Source organism: Heloderma suspectum, chromosome 3 (assembly GCF_057233095.1).
Source record: "Heloderma suspectum isolate Gila_16-S chromosome 3, 16-S_ref, whole genome shotgun sequence".
NCBI lineage: Eukaryota > Metazoa > Chordata > Lepidosauria > Squamata > Helodermatidae > Heloderma > Heloderma suspectum.
This window is the reverse complement of record NC_139460.1, coordinates 219,839,535-219,853,783: the sequence shown is the minus strand read 5'-3', so window position 1 is coordinate 219,853,783 and position 14,249 is coordinate 219,839,535. Positions and strand designations below refer to the sequence as shown.

General features: G+C 41.1%; 1 protein-coding gene across 3 annotated transcripts in view; it reads right to left on the bottom strand.

Annotated features, from left to right (window-relative positions):
• Positions 1-14,249, bottom strand: part of PCDH15 (protocadherin related 15) — a 1,185,684-nt gene that overhangs the window by 369,536 nt on the left and 801,899 nt on the right. For all 3 annotated transcript variants that reach the window (XM_084845696.1, XM_084845694.1, XM_084845693.1), the window contains 2 exons: positions 6,081-6,200; positions 584-694 (listed from right to left, as the gene is read on the bottom strand). In XM_084845696.1, coding sequence (XP_084701822.1) covers positions 584-694; positions 6,081-6,200 — 231 coding nt within the window. The remainder of the gene's footprint in view (positions 1-583; positions 695-6,080; positions 6,201-14,249) is intronic.

The following is a 14,249-nucleotide window of genomic DNA, read 5'->3' as shown; positions in this document are numbered from 1 at the left end:
ATTTACACATATAAATTTGTAGGAAAATACATAAGATTCTGCTGAGGAACCATTGAATGGAATGGGGGACAATACACTAAATGTTACGTGCTAAGGTAAATTATGTAGATACTTATGTAAATACTTATGCAATGATTTACATACTTTTCCACATGATGGGAAAAAAATGCATCCGTATGTGAGCAGACGATGGAACAAAAGGCACCTGACAATCCGCAAAACACAGACGGAGCAGATTTTACACAGTCCATACATCCCTACTTGATAGTTCATGAGGAGATGACATCACCTGGGGACTTGCAACATAATTTGTTAACTTCTTCCATTGAAAAGCAAACTGTGTCTGCAGCATCTGATCTATGATGGTTCATTCAAATATGCAGGTTAACACCTGATGTTTTAATAAGCGAATGATTAATATTCCTGGGTGAATTCACTCTTGAGAAATAATAGATGATTTGTTGATAATCTCACAGCTTAAATGACCAGCAGACAGGATACAAAGAAACAGTTTCTCTCCTCCCTCCAAAATAGTTGTATACATAATTAATCCCTCAAATTATTACAGGTAAGTCATACTTACATTTGCTTGGACAATGACAAAATAGCGGGTCTTTTCTTCATAATTAAGCCTCTCACGCAAAACTACTGCTCCAGACAGTGTAAGAGGAATGTCAAAAGTCCTATTTGATGTCTGCAAACAATGAAAGGGGGGAGGATATAGGTCCATTGGAAGCACTGATGTAATCAATTTAAGAAGACGAATCAGCAGCAGTCAGTAGCAAGACTTTCACTGACTTCAACCACGTGTCAGGAGCGCCCTAGCTGCCCCTTAAAGTCCCCTCCAGTTGCCAAAACAAGACACAGACAAAAGGGATTCTTTCCAAGGCTTTATTCCTTTACAATTAATCAGATGCTAATTGCCAGCGACTAAGCAAGGAACTGTATCATAGCAGAGTAACCTAAGCTCCATGTATGCAGTTGGTCCCTGTTTGGAGGAGGGTGGGAAAAGCTCTGAAACTTATGGGCTAGGAGGGGAGGCTCCTGCCCTTACCTGTGGGACATCGGGACGCAACCGTTCCCGTAGTGCCAAGTGGGCTGAGCACCTCTTCTCAGCGCCCTCCACCTCGTGCCTCTCTCTGCACCTGCACCTAGCATCTAGCAACAACCGCTCTCCCTCTCTTTCGCTGCCAGGGTCACTATCTCTCTCAGGAATGTGAACTGCGGGGGCCTCTCCCTGCAGCTGCACCTCTGAGAGATGAGCAGGCTCCTTTCCCACTGGTTGTAGCTCTTCCTCAGAATCAGAGCTGCTTTGGGGCTCTATGGGCTCAGTTCCAACCCTGACACCATGATGAATAATGTATATTATTCCACACATGGTTCCATAACATCTATTTGTGAACATTATTTTTAATCTTCACAGGTAGCTTTATCTCCCCCACCCTCAACCACCACCCTTGGCATAATGACAGTGTGCCGTCACATCATCCCAATGACAGAAAGCTCCTCCTCAAACACCACCAGAGGAAAAAAGCACTCATGCCACATCTTTCGACAATAAATGTCTACTTAAAACATTTCAGACTTGCTAGGCACAGAGTCTGGTGGGAGCAGCAGGTAGCACAGTGACATGATAGCAAAATCGGAAGTGTGTTCCTATAGCCCAGGAATTTGAAGTGTGTTCCTATAGCCCAACTGAGTTTGTGTCTGCTCCTTGTGAGTGGGCTGCCTGATTTCTTCCTTATGAGTACACTAAGCAGTCACTTCATAACTGCATATCATAGCTTCAAAAATGTTGGGTTGGCATGGTGAGTTGCATGTTCTTCAGTTCTACAAAGAAATCTGACCACAAGATGAGGAGCTACTGTTAATTTTCTGTGGTTATTTGCCCTGATAACCACAGATGCCTGTGGTTAGAAGCCTGTCCAAATGAACCCAAGGGTTGGGGTGCACCCATGTAGATGGGGCCTTGAATACCCCCCCCCACACACACACACACTCATTCTTCTGTACATACTTGGCTCTAGTCTGATGAAATAGAGATAAAATCATAAACTTTTCCTGGTTGCAGAATCAACACAAGCGAGCCTTTATGCAAATTGAAGAAGCAATGGTCCTTGTCCTATGGTTTTACCTGTATTTCTCTTCATGGGGGTATATTTATAACAAGAGGTAACTATGGAGGGGATTTTAGGAATTATTTTTCACCCCAATGTGAGATTTCTCTGTTAAAAAAATAAACATATAAACTCATCCCACTTTTTGTGAAGCAGTGATACTACCATATTGCCATTGCCTGAAGGGCTCAGTAGGAGCTTGGGATGAGCTAATCAGTGAAATGCAAGTCAAGGTTCTCTGCTTTCCATCTCAAAGCCCATTCCAACTCATGTCCATATTGGATTGCAGGCCTTTGGGGCATTTTTGCACAAACATTTGTGCATATTTTTTTCTGTATATTTCCCCAAACCTACGTATCAGTGGTGCACATTTTCCAAATGCACACACTTTTCTCCCTTTTACTAAAGCATGTTTGTGTTCATTTTTCAAATGAACACATTTTTTTGTGCACATTTTTCAAATGTACACACTTTTTGTGCATATTTCTCAAATGTACTCATTTTTCAAACTCTTTTTTATTGTTACACAAATCACATTGCAAGCTCAGAAATGTGCAGACTTCAGACACAGATTGCGTTTAGGTCCATGTTCAGTTCCAGGAGGTCTGAATTGGATAAATTCTGCTCAATCATTAACTGAAATGAATTGCTCACCCATCCCATGGCATGGTATTTGTAATGAGATTAATTTTTAGGAATGGAACCTGTTAAGTTTTAAACTAAAATTACTTCTGTACCGAAGGATCCCTTGGTCCACTAAGCCCCTTTTCAAAGGTTAGTGGCAACAGGCTTTAGAGACCTAGTCCTAAGTTATTATAGCTGTTTTATCAATTCCTGTGCTGTTTATTGTTTTGCATTATACTGTATTTTATTCTTTTAAATATGTTTATATTTTTTATATTTTTATATTTTTAACTGTGTTTTAAAATGGCATTTTAGTTTTTTTACTGGTTGTGGTCCACCCAGAGAACATTAGTGATTGGGTGGATTAGAAATATAATCAATAAAATAAATAAATATGATGGAGAAGCGGTATGTACACCTATGCCCTCCACCACACACCTAAAGCTACTGTGCAATGCAGACACTCCATCTAGAAGCCTGTGTATAAACTGGTCCATTTATATGATTTCCCCCCAAAAACTAAGTCAGAAACAATGCATGAATGGTGTGGTAGTGTGTACACAGTGTGCAGAGTGCCTGTGCCATACATTACTTTCTGTGCAGTGAAAGGGAAATGCACCTGTGCCACTTCACCACCATGATGTCTGAACTGGACCTCATGTTTGTTTTTTAGGGAACAAAGATTTTCAGGAGATGAAGAGAATGTTCATATGCCAGCATGAGCTAGGTAGGCCTAGTTCTGCCAAAGAGCAGAAGAGGTGGCAAATCTGGGTTTGTAATGTACCACTTTAGACTCCAGCCAATTAAATTCTTCTTCCAAAAAAATAAAATGCCAAGCACATAGCTTCTGCTTTGATATGCTAATATCCTATTACAGGAATCTTTTCTGGGAAGAGGGCATTCCATCATATGAACTCTTGTCCGCAGACTGAAGGCATGGGTTTGCCAACCTCATCTGCCCTTTGTGAGGATTAGGAACTACCTCCTTCTTTAAATGCAAAGAGAAAACTCACTGGAAAAGACCCTGATGCTGGGAAAGACTGAAGGCAAAAGGAGAAGAGCACGGCAGAAGATGAGATGGCTAGATAGCATCAGCGATGCAATGAATATGAACTTGAGCACGCTCCGGGAGAGAGCGGAGGACAGGAAGGCCTGGTGTGCTATGATCCATGGGGTCACGAAGAGTCGGACATGACTGAACGACTGAACAACAACAACAACAACCTTCTTTAAAATTATACCTTGCATATGAATATTCTCACCATCTCCCCAACATCCTTGGGAATGTTGCTTGGAGCAACAGATCACATTGTTTTTCCACAGGGGAAAGAATGCATTTGCCTAATAATAGTGAGTGTAATTATAGTGAGCTTAATTATATTAATCTAACAAAAGATGTGACAATCACTCTCCTCAACTGTTTTCTTGAATGTTGCTTTTATAGCATTGTTAGAATACAAACTGGTTACATCTCAGCTTTTGCGTGATTTCAATCACAATGGAGGGTCGGCTATTATCTTGGAATAATAAGCAACCTAAAATGATAACAATCATTCTTTTTTCCCCTGTCAAAATACACTTACTTTTGCTTGTGTCTTATTATTATATTCATGCTGCCAATGATAATTCAGACCCCGAGGATAACAATAGTAATCTGAACTTAACTAAAACGTTCAAGTTGTCTAAAATGAAGTATTTTAGATATAAATAAATGGTGCAGAAAACCTACAATTGGTAGAAACTTTTCTCTCCTGATTTTGAATATGGTCTACTGCTTGACCTCCTTAGACCTTAAACAAGCAGTAAAATGTGCTTATCATGGAAATAAACTCTTTTCTCTGAAAATAGGCAGCCTAAAAATCACAAAACTAATTCAACATGCACACTAGGAAATGCTTAAAAACCATATTGACTAGATTAATCTGAACTAAATTGACGCAAACACGCCAGCAGGAAATCTCCATAAATTAAAAAAAGAACAAAATGCAAAACCTGGATTTTTTTTTAAGACTAATATAAAAACAGGGAAATAATCAAATAGATGAACCGCTACATAATATATTTACTGCTACAAATAAGAACACAATTTTAATAATACCACCTCTACATCATACTCTTGACCTTTGGGGTCAATTACATCCAGTTCACACAGGATATGTGTGCCTCATGCAGCCCCTCCCCACCAATGAAAGTAGAACCTTTAATAAATTGGGACCTGCATGTGTGAAATGCCTATGTGACATAAGTCCCACTCATGCAATTCCAACCCTTGTCCACAGTGGATAAGCTCTAGTTCACATTAAACATTCTACATGTGATGCTAGAAGATGGCATATGAGTCTGACACTCACTCTCATATGTACAACATATATATAGCATAATGGCAAATCAAGATTCATGCTCAAATGCCCTTCTTGGGCTTATGCTGGTAAATGCCTATACAAGTAGGTCCCGGTCCCATAATCCATGGTTCAGAGGAATTGGTATATTTTGAGTGCTATTGTACTCAGCTGTATTTACATCTTCAGAACTTGTTCTTGAATGTCAGGCAAGGATATAGATGTGGGAAGATGAAGCTCTTGTGATTCTGCAGCCTTTTTTGTTTTTTTGTTTTTTTTTTTTTGAAGGAAATGGCATTATTAATGGCTCAACAAAGAGTTTTGTTGAGTTATATAGCCAGCTTTATTCCATGGGCTTGGAAAACATAAATATATATTTATAACTTTGCATTTATAAATCTAATTTATCAGGTCATAAAGTAAGGTCTAAGTGATCTGAGGGAGTCTTAGAGCCATTTCCCACATTACACAAAGGCAAACTCAGGTTTGTCAATGAGTATATGTTCAACAGAGAGGTGCAAAAAATCACAGTGTTGTGAGCAGGGTATTGGTATAATATATGGGCTTGCAAGCACTTGTTTGTTGCAAACACATTTTATATAGCTGTGTATAGTTAAAAAATCTTACCCCCAAAATGTGATCATCTCTTGGTGTGTAAAATCTAAAGTATTATGCCAAGATTCCCAAGGAAGGGATAGTGGACCTACAGATGATACAAATCCCACATTCAATATCCCACAAGCAAAGGACACCTTTTGAATCCACTTCATCCATCCAAGCCTGCTGTCTGTATGAAGAATACTTGCCCAGCACCATACAATCCATGCCAAAGCTGGGTTCAAGGTGCCTTACCAAAAAAAACTTATACAAGCCTTTCAAAAGGTAAGAAAACTAATAATATAATAATGAATTGTGTTAAAAGGTAAATGGAATGGGTTTTTGTATCTTATTTTTGTTCTTCCAACAACACATATTTACTGAAAAGAAGAATGTCACATACTGGGTCGCTGGGATTGTACTGGATGACGTACTCTATCTGGCCATTGGGACCATCGTCTATGTCTGTGGCACCCCTGTTTCCAGAGAATCCCGTAAAGATGGTGGTTCCAACTGGTGTTAACTGCAACAACAAAAATGATGTGCACACTTAGAAACCCTTGAAGGAAAGAAAGGCCAAGTAATAATGTCAAGTCAAAAGGTGGTTCATGAATGTGCTTGGCATTATTTCAACCTGTTGAAAAAATTGCTGCTTCTTCCACTCCCAACTTCAGGGTACCTTTAAAAAAAAACACCACAAAGGAATATAGGAATATTTCCTAGGCTAAATGACACACTGCCATTTAAAACTGTTAATTATTTGCATTGCTTAGTTTCAGAGGAAATATAAATCTGTGGGGAGTGCAAGGCTACTTCCCCCGAATCTGCCATGGTTAAGCCTGCATGGAGGGGGAAGGAGGGAAGAGTAGTTTGGGTCTTCCTTGCAACAGTGATGCTTTATGCCTGTTATCAGCCACAGTCTCGTGAGATTTCAGGTCAGAGATGGGAAAGGGATGCCATTAACAGGATTCCCAGCTGGCTTCCCTTCTATACATTGACTAGACCTAGACCTGATTACCTTCAGCAGGATTGCTACACCATGTGACTTCAGACCATAGCTCTGGCCACAACATTATGGTACAATCAAGAGGTTGCATGTGGCTCCAGTGAGGTATTTATCTCACACATGTCTTTCGCTGCAAGGGAAAGGGGATATAGTTCATCTGGTGTAGCTCAAGGGTGAGCGAAGTTGTGCCAGGGAGACATCTTAGTTCGCTGCCTATGCTAGTTTCCCTGGCATCTTGGGAGGAGAGTTAGAACTACTTCTGTAATGCCGTTTTCCTTCAATAAATGTTTAATCCAAGCTATTAGTGTCTGGTTCTTTTATTTCCCTCTCTTTGCAAATATCTGTCCTTGCAATTGGTACCACTTATGTTCAGTCAGGTCACAAAATAGAGTCTCAAGCTTTGAATTGTTTAGTATGATAAGAATACAATACCAGAAGCCTTTGCCCTCAATGGTTGAAGATGAAAAACCAGTGAAGCTAATAAGATCGTCAAAGCCAGTGAAAATACTTGATATGTTAGATCTTCTGATTCCAACACTTAAAAACACACACACACCTTGCACGGAAAATGTAACTCAAATGGGAGATTTGGGGGGTGGGGATAGACTAATAGGCACACTCTTCCAAGAAAGCTTTAGAAGGACCCACAGTCAACTTCCCTCACATGAATATTTAATATTTTAAGAAGTAGAAATGCCACCTAATGTGCCAGATAGTCTGCAGGCTAATTTAGTGCTATGTTACAGAATGGCCTAACGGTGATGCCTTTCTGACTTGTGGTCCTATCCTAACCAGAATCAACATGGTCCTGGAAACCGCACTCAGTGTAAAAGATGCCCATGCTTTAGTGGGATATGACCTGGTCAAGTGGGACCTGTCTGAGGGGCATGCAGCATGGTTTGGTGTGGGCACACTAATAGCTAAATGTATTATTCTGCAACATTAGAAAGCAAATTAAACTCCAAATATACACAAGTGGATTCAAGATCTATTGTCTTTAGCTGCCCATGAAAATATATGTTACAACAGATTACAGAAAGAAAATAAAGACTAATTAATATGGAGACATTTTCTTGAATTATATGCAGATGATCCACTGCAAAACCAGTGCAGGCCAGCAAAGAAATGTGCATGACACAACCCTTTTATTTTATTTTTCTATGTAACTATTTATTTATCCAAATTTTACTTAATTGTTTTACTTATATACATGAAACTATTACTCTTTAAATACAAGACAGTATGAAGAAAGAAGGGGGGGGGAAAGGGAGGAAATGGGAGCAGGGAGGAAGTTTACTGTTTATATTGTATTGGAAAATGAAAACTATCAATTTAACTGTTAACAACAACAACAGAAATGGCACCTAAACTGTGCCTGCTATAAATAGTCAGGCCCTGTAAGGCCCAAAAAACCACTTGATTCACCAAACTCCAGGGCAGCCATGAAGAATGAAGCTGGATGACAACAGTGAAAAAGTATAGCTTTGTGCAATTTTTCCTATGACAAAAAACTTATTGGCTGCATTTGGAGGTCATGATAACCAAGGATGGGTTAATAAGCTATGCACAGTAGTTTATTTTTGAAACAGTCCACGATCCCGCATCACATGAACAGGCTAATGAGCTACTGTGCATAGCTTATTAAGCTACTGTATGTAATTTAATGTAATTTTTGTTGTGCTACTGTGTGGCACAACAAAAAGGGGGTGGCACAAATAAACCCTTGGGGGTTTGCAGGGTTGGGACAAAACCCTCAAGTGTGTATTCCCTCAATACCCATTGCTGGCATAAAGCCTTTATTGTCTCAAAATAGCTAAAGCACTATAGTGCTTTAACAATACAGTGGAGTTGCGCATTTCACACACACATGCACACATGCACACACGCACACTGCTGGCAGAGCTGCTTCTGTTTGCTATAGTGCTTTAGTGCTATAGCACAAAAGTGAAATTGTGCAAAAGCAAAATTGCACATCACCCCCCCCCCCCATAGCCATTTTGCTTCTTCTTGGAAAAGTGACCCAAGAAGGAAAAGGGGGATGGGAGCTATGACAGTTTGCTGAAATGGGGCAAAATTGCACAGTTGGGGTTAGGGATGTACATCTACTCAGAACTGGTTAGGCCTCATCTGGAGTACTGTGTCCAGTTCTAGGCACCACATTTTAAGAAGGATGCAGACAAGCTGGAGAGGGTTCAGAGGAGGGCAACAAAGATGATCAGGGGACTGGAAACAAAGCCCTACGAAGAGAGACTGAATGAACTGGGCATGTTTAGCCTTGAGAAGAGAAGAGTGAGGGGAGATAGGATAGCGCTCTTCAAGTACTTGAAAGGTTGTCACAGAGAGGAAGGCCAGGATCTGTTCTCGATTATCCCAGAATGCAAGATATGGAGTAATGGGCTCAAGTTACAGGAAGCCAGATTCCGGCTGAACATCAGGAAAAACTTCCTGACTGTTAGAGCAATGGATCCAATTACCTAGGGAGGTGGTGGGCTCTCCCACACTGGAGGCCTTCAAGACGAGGCTGGACAGCCATCTGTCAGGGATGCTCTGACTTAGATTCCTACATTGAGCAGGGGGTTGGACTTGATGGTCTTGTAGACCTCTTCCAACCCTATTAGTCTATGATTCTATGAAATAACCCTTACTGCAGTCCGTTATCAGAGTGTGTTATTTCAGTGAAATAAGCCATCGTGGATTAAAAAAATTCTCAACAGATGACACAATAACCAACAATGGATTAAATAAGCCACCATGGCTAATTTAACCCATCGTGGGTTATTGTGCTGTCTGAACCCAGTCTGTGAGAAACCTTGGCACTTGGGCTACTAACAAATGGTGAAGAAATGTTTCATTGACTGATGGGATGCTCTCATTAACTGATAAGGAAGACCTTGCCTGGTGGTGATTCAGCAGCTGGTGAAGCCATAATAGTAAGCTAGCAGCAACATGCAGTAATGGTACTTCTTTATGAGACAATATCCCTGTGTGGGTATTCACCCTCATTGCATGGATGAAGGGTGAATGGGGATGCTCACTGGCCCCACCTCCTATATTGCATCCCATCACGCAGCCCCACTGCCTTCCATGTGGTTGAGCGGGAATTCTGAAGCATGGAGCCTCTTCTATGTGCGTAGTTACCCTACATTATTTAGAACCTTGATTTGCCACCCCAAATGCATTCAAAATGACTGCATCTGGCGAGGACAGCCCTACATTATTTAGTTACATTATTGTTTCTCTACTATCTCTGTATTTAATATTGTACATCAGTAAACTGCTTAATTCAGCTACAGTTCTTAGTTTGTGGCCCTTCCTAATGGTTTAGCTTTATCCACTGGGATTTAATTTCAGATACGGATTTACAAAAAGGAGGAAATGCAAGGAGAGTTGTTGAGTAATGTCTGAGACAATCCTTTGGCTGCAAAATACTACTGGCTGGGTGAGAGACACAGAGGCAAGAAACAGTCTTCGAGCTGAGCTCAGAAGATGAACAACTATGGCACTCATAGTATACTTGATAACATTTCAGAGGTTGGTGAACTGTGTATATGTCAGGTTGACTTCTATAACACAATCCTATGCATGCTTACTTGGAAGTAAGCCCCACTGTGTTCAATGGGACTTGCTCCCAGGTAAGTGTGCATGAGATTGCAAAGTCAGTCTCACTGTCACCTTCTACCTCCCTTGTTCACATGTCATATACATCATTTTAGAGAGCAATATAAGTTATTCATCCCAACAATGCTTAGAACTGAGGAGCTGTACTTACGTAAGGTACTTCAACAGGAGCCATGTAGTCCTGCTTCCTGATGTCATACATGTCACACATCACCCCCCCAGAATACAACAAACATCTGGAGGGAGGGGGACTAAGTGTACGTACCCACACACAGCTGTACGTACCCACTCACATGTTCACCCTTTAATGAATGCCTGAATAGTGATTACTCTAAAATTTGAGAAATCTTTCCTCTGGAAAATGCAAGCTGGATGTCAGCATAATTCAGAAGCATTTCGTGGACAACACTACAGGTCAAACTAGACATTATATTAATTATGTGTCAGAAATTAACATACACTTTAAAAAATGTAAATACTTGCCACAGAGCACAAACAGGCCTGGGCCATAGCAGGTGGACCATCACCCTTGTTATGGTTCTGACGAAAATTCCCCCCAGCTTCTATTTGAATCAGGAAAGAAGATCCGATTGGCCACCAAGTGGGCTTCCCTTCTGGGGCTAACAGCAGCTTCTGGGAGTTTGGGCCACGGCAGGAGGGAAAGGCTTAAACCCTCATCTCCCTGCCTGCCGTGGTCCAGACCCTTCTTCTCCACCCCCACAGCAATTATTCACATTAAACATACTTATTTTAATTGCTTATACACATTTACTTTACCCATAGATATAAAAAATAACTATACCAAACTGTTATTGGGCTCAAATGTACTGCAAGAAAGCCATATACATAAAATACATGGTGGAAGGTATTAAGCATGACACCATTTGCAAGTTAAAAAATCATGTCTACATTAAGAGTTTTCCAGTAATACAATATAGTTACACCAAGTAATTAGTGTCAATAATAAATACCTTCGGCTATTGGGTGGTATAGAAATGGAATAAACAACTAAAACCCAGCCTTGCTTGCTTTTGGCATCTGACAGAGACATTTTTATTTAGACAAGCTTTTCCACAGTTTTATTGGTATAACTTGGTTTTGAATATTTTTATTTTGTATTTTTGTTCCTTCACAGTTTACCACTCAGGACTCTTTTTTAGATGCAGAGAAGCTTATTCATTTTGTGAATGAATGAATGAACGAATGTCCCACTGACCTCACAGATTTTTAAATATAAAAAAATATACAATATAAAAACAATCATGAGTTCTGAATTACCACTAGCCATAAATCTCACAGACCTTGTAATCATAGTACAGACTACTTGAGCAGCCTACATTTCACAACTGTACCATCACCACATTTCACAATTGCTTGAGTAGCACAGACAAAACCATTAATGAAGCACAGCCTTGTTGCCATTCTCTGTCACTGTGTTGACCACAGAGATGGGACCTGTCCCTTCTCTTGGTGTCAGCAGTGGCAAGCCCTACCTGTTCTGATATTACTTCTCTCGACATTCCTGGCTATGACCTAGACTCAACCAAGGATTTGATCAACAAAGTTGTTCAGCTTCCAAATAATATATAGGCATTTAAACAGGCAATATCCCCTGGCCGCTGTGTGTTTTTATATTTATTGTAAGCTGCTGAGAGAACTTTCTGTTATGGGGCAGCATATAAATGTCATTAATACATAAATAAATGCATTGGAAATGTATGTGAAGATCATCTGGTCAAAAGTATCCACATAACCCTGAGCCTTATTTAAAGATTGAATCATCACAGGCTTAGTTTGTTATATTGGATTGCTACAGCATTCTTCTTCAGCTTTACACACTGAAGAATGGAGAATCACCATCATTTCTTTGGTATATAAGTAAGAAGTATAAATGCTTTCTGAAAACCAAAAATGCTGCTGTTTCACATATAAAGATTTTGCGGCATTGGGGAAAGTTGTGCTTTTCCCCACCTAAGTACCAACCAGATCAGGTTTTTCTTAGCTAATTTCCTAGCTAGTTCCACACATTATCAATTGGGACCCTGTTAGTCCATCTTGGACCCTGTAAATGTGATGTTCATTTGTCATCCAATGTCTGGCCTACATTTTGAGCCCTTATAATATGTAGGCATCATAAACATACAACATTTTGTAACTGCAACACAGCCATACTATTATGTCATAATTTGCACCATTTTTGATGCCATATACTGCCTTATTGGGCACCTTCTACTGAATGGTGCTAATTGTTCATCAACTGTAACATTCTTATATGGCACAAAGCACTGTGGGAGAATCTTGCAGTTGAGACCAAAATGACCCCAAGAGTCGGATTAGTAAATTTTGCACAAAATGAGATCTATGATGAAAAAAGCCAACAGTTTGGCTGGATCACAAAGAAGGTTCTAATTAGACTATATAATTTTGATTTGTGAAGGGTTTTTGTAAATCTGTGGGCTTCTATTGACCTCTGATACATTTTGTGGTGATATTAAGAAAAATGCATAATTTATCTATTATGAAAACAGACAATTTTTTTTTTCACCCTCTATCCTCCTTTCCCACATGAAAGACCCGATTCTGGCCTAAGCATCTGTAGACACGACATGTAACTAATAACCTTAAGCAGGATTTGGTGGGGTCATTTTGATCCTTAGCAACTTATATGTGTGATTTTCCAGTTGTCCCAGTCATTCAAAAATCGGAAAATCCATAAGAGTAAAAACATTGTTTTTTCACTCAATTAAGGAACCGTCCCCACCTCCCATGCCCATGAAATACCACATGGCAATTAACACCTTGTCATAGATGAGGACAATCTGGAACACGGCTTTGTAGAATTAGGGATGTCAGAGAATTCCGCCATGGATCTCGGTGAGGCCGAATGCCAGTGCATTCGGCCCCCCGAAATCTGTGTTGGAATGGCCTGCCCCCCCCGCCCCCCCGCAGATCCCCCCCGGGACGAGACTTACCTGGGGCGGATGTTCCGGGTGGCGGCGGCTTTGGTGGTGGCTTCAGCGGCGGCTGGTCTTCCGACCGGCTGCCCCCGCCGCCGCCATTTGCAGTCTGGAGGGTTTTTTTTTTTGTTTACAGAGACGTGATAGGATGCGTAAAGATTTACATAGCCTATCACGGCTGGGTTAAAAAAAAAAAACGCGTACGCAAATGGTGGCAGCTACAGCCGCCGCCATTTGCGTTCCTTATTTTTGGCCATCTTAGTCTACGTAAATATTTACGTAGACTATTACAGCGAAAATAAAAGGGAACGCAAATAGTGTAGCGGGCGCTATTTGCGTTCCCCTTTATTTTCGCCGTCATAGTCTACGTAAATATTTACATAGACTAAGACAGCCAAAAATAAGGAACGCAAATGGCAGCAGCCATAGCCACCACCATTTGTGTACGCGGTTTTTTGTTTTTTGTTTTTTTTTACCCAAAACCCTCCGTGGCTGGAAATCTGGCTGCGGACAGCTCTGGCCTGTGCCTGGCCAGCTGCTCCACGGAGCTGCCGTGGAGCACAGCTGGCTGTTCGAGGATTGCGGGGGGGAGGAATGGATCGCCTCCTCCCCATAGAGGATTCCGGGGGGAGGGACGGAATACCTCCCCCCCCATAAACATAATCCACAGAAAGGTAAGTGACTTTCATACATCCCTAGGGATGTACGAAAGTCACTTACCTTGTCCTGCAGCTTTTTTCGTGGTGGGGGGGAGGCGCTTCGCTTCTCCCCCCGAAGTTCATGCGAGGGGGGGGTGTCTTCCCGCCTCACCCGGCCGAAATTCAGGCCGGGGGAAAGCGCCCCGTCTCCCGGCCGTGAACTTCAAAAGGAAAGTAAAAAAAAAAAAGAAGCCCTGTGATAGGCTACGTAACGCTTTATGTAGCCTATCACGGCTAGATCTGCAAAGTCAGCCGTCATAGGCTACGTTAATTGTCACGTAGCCTATCACGGG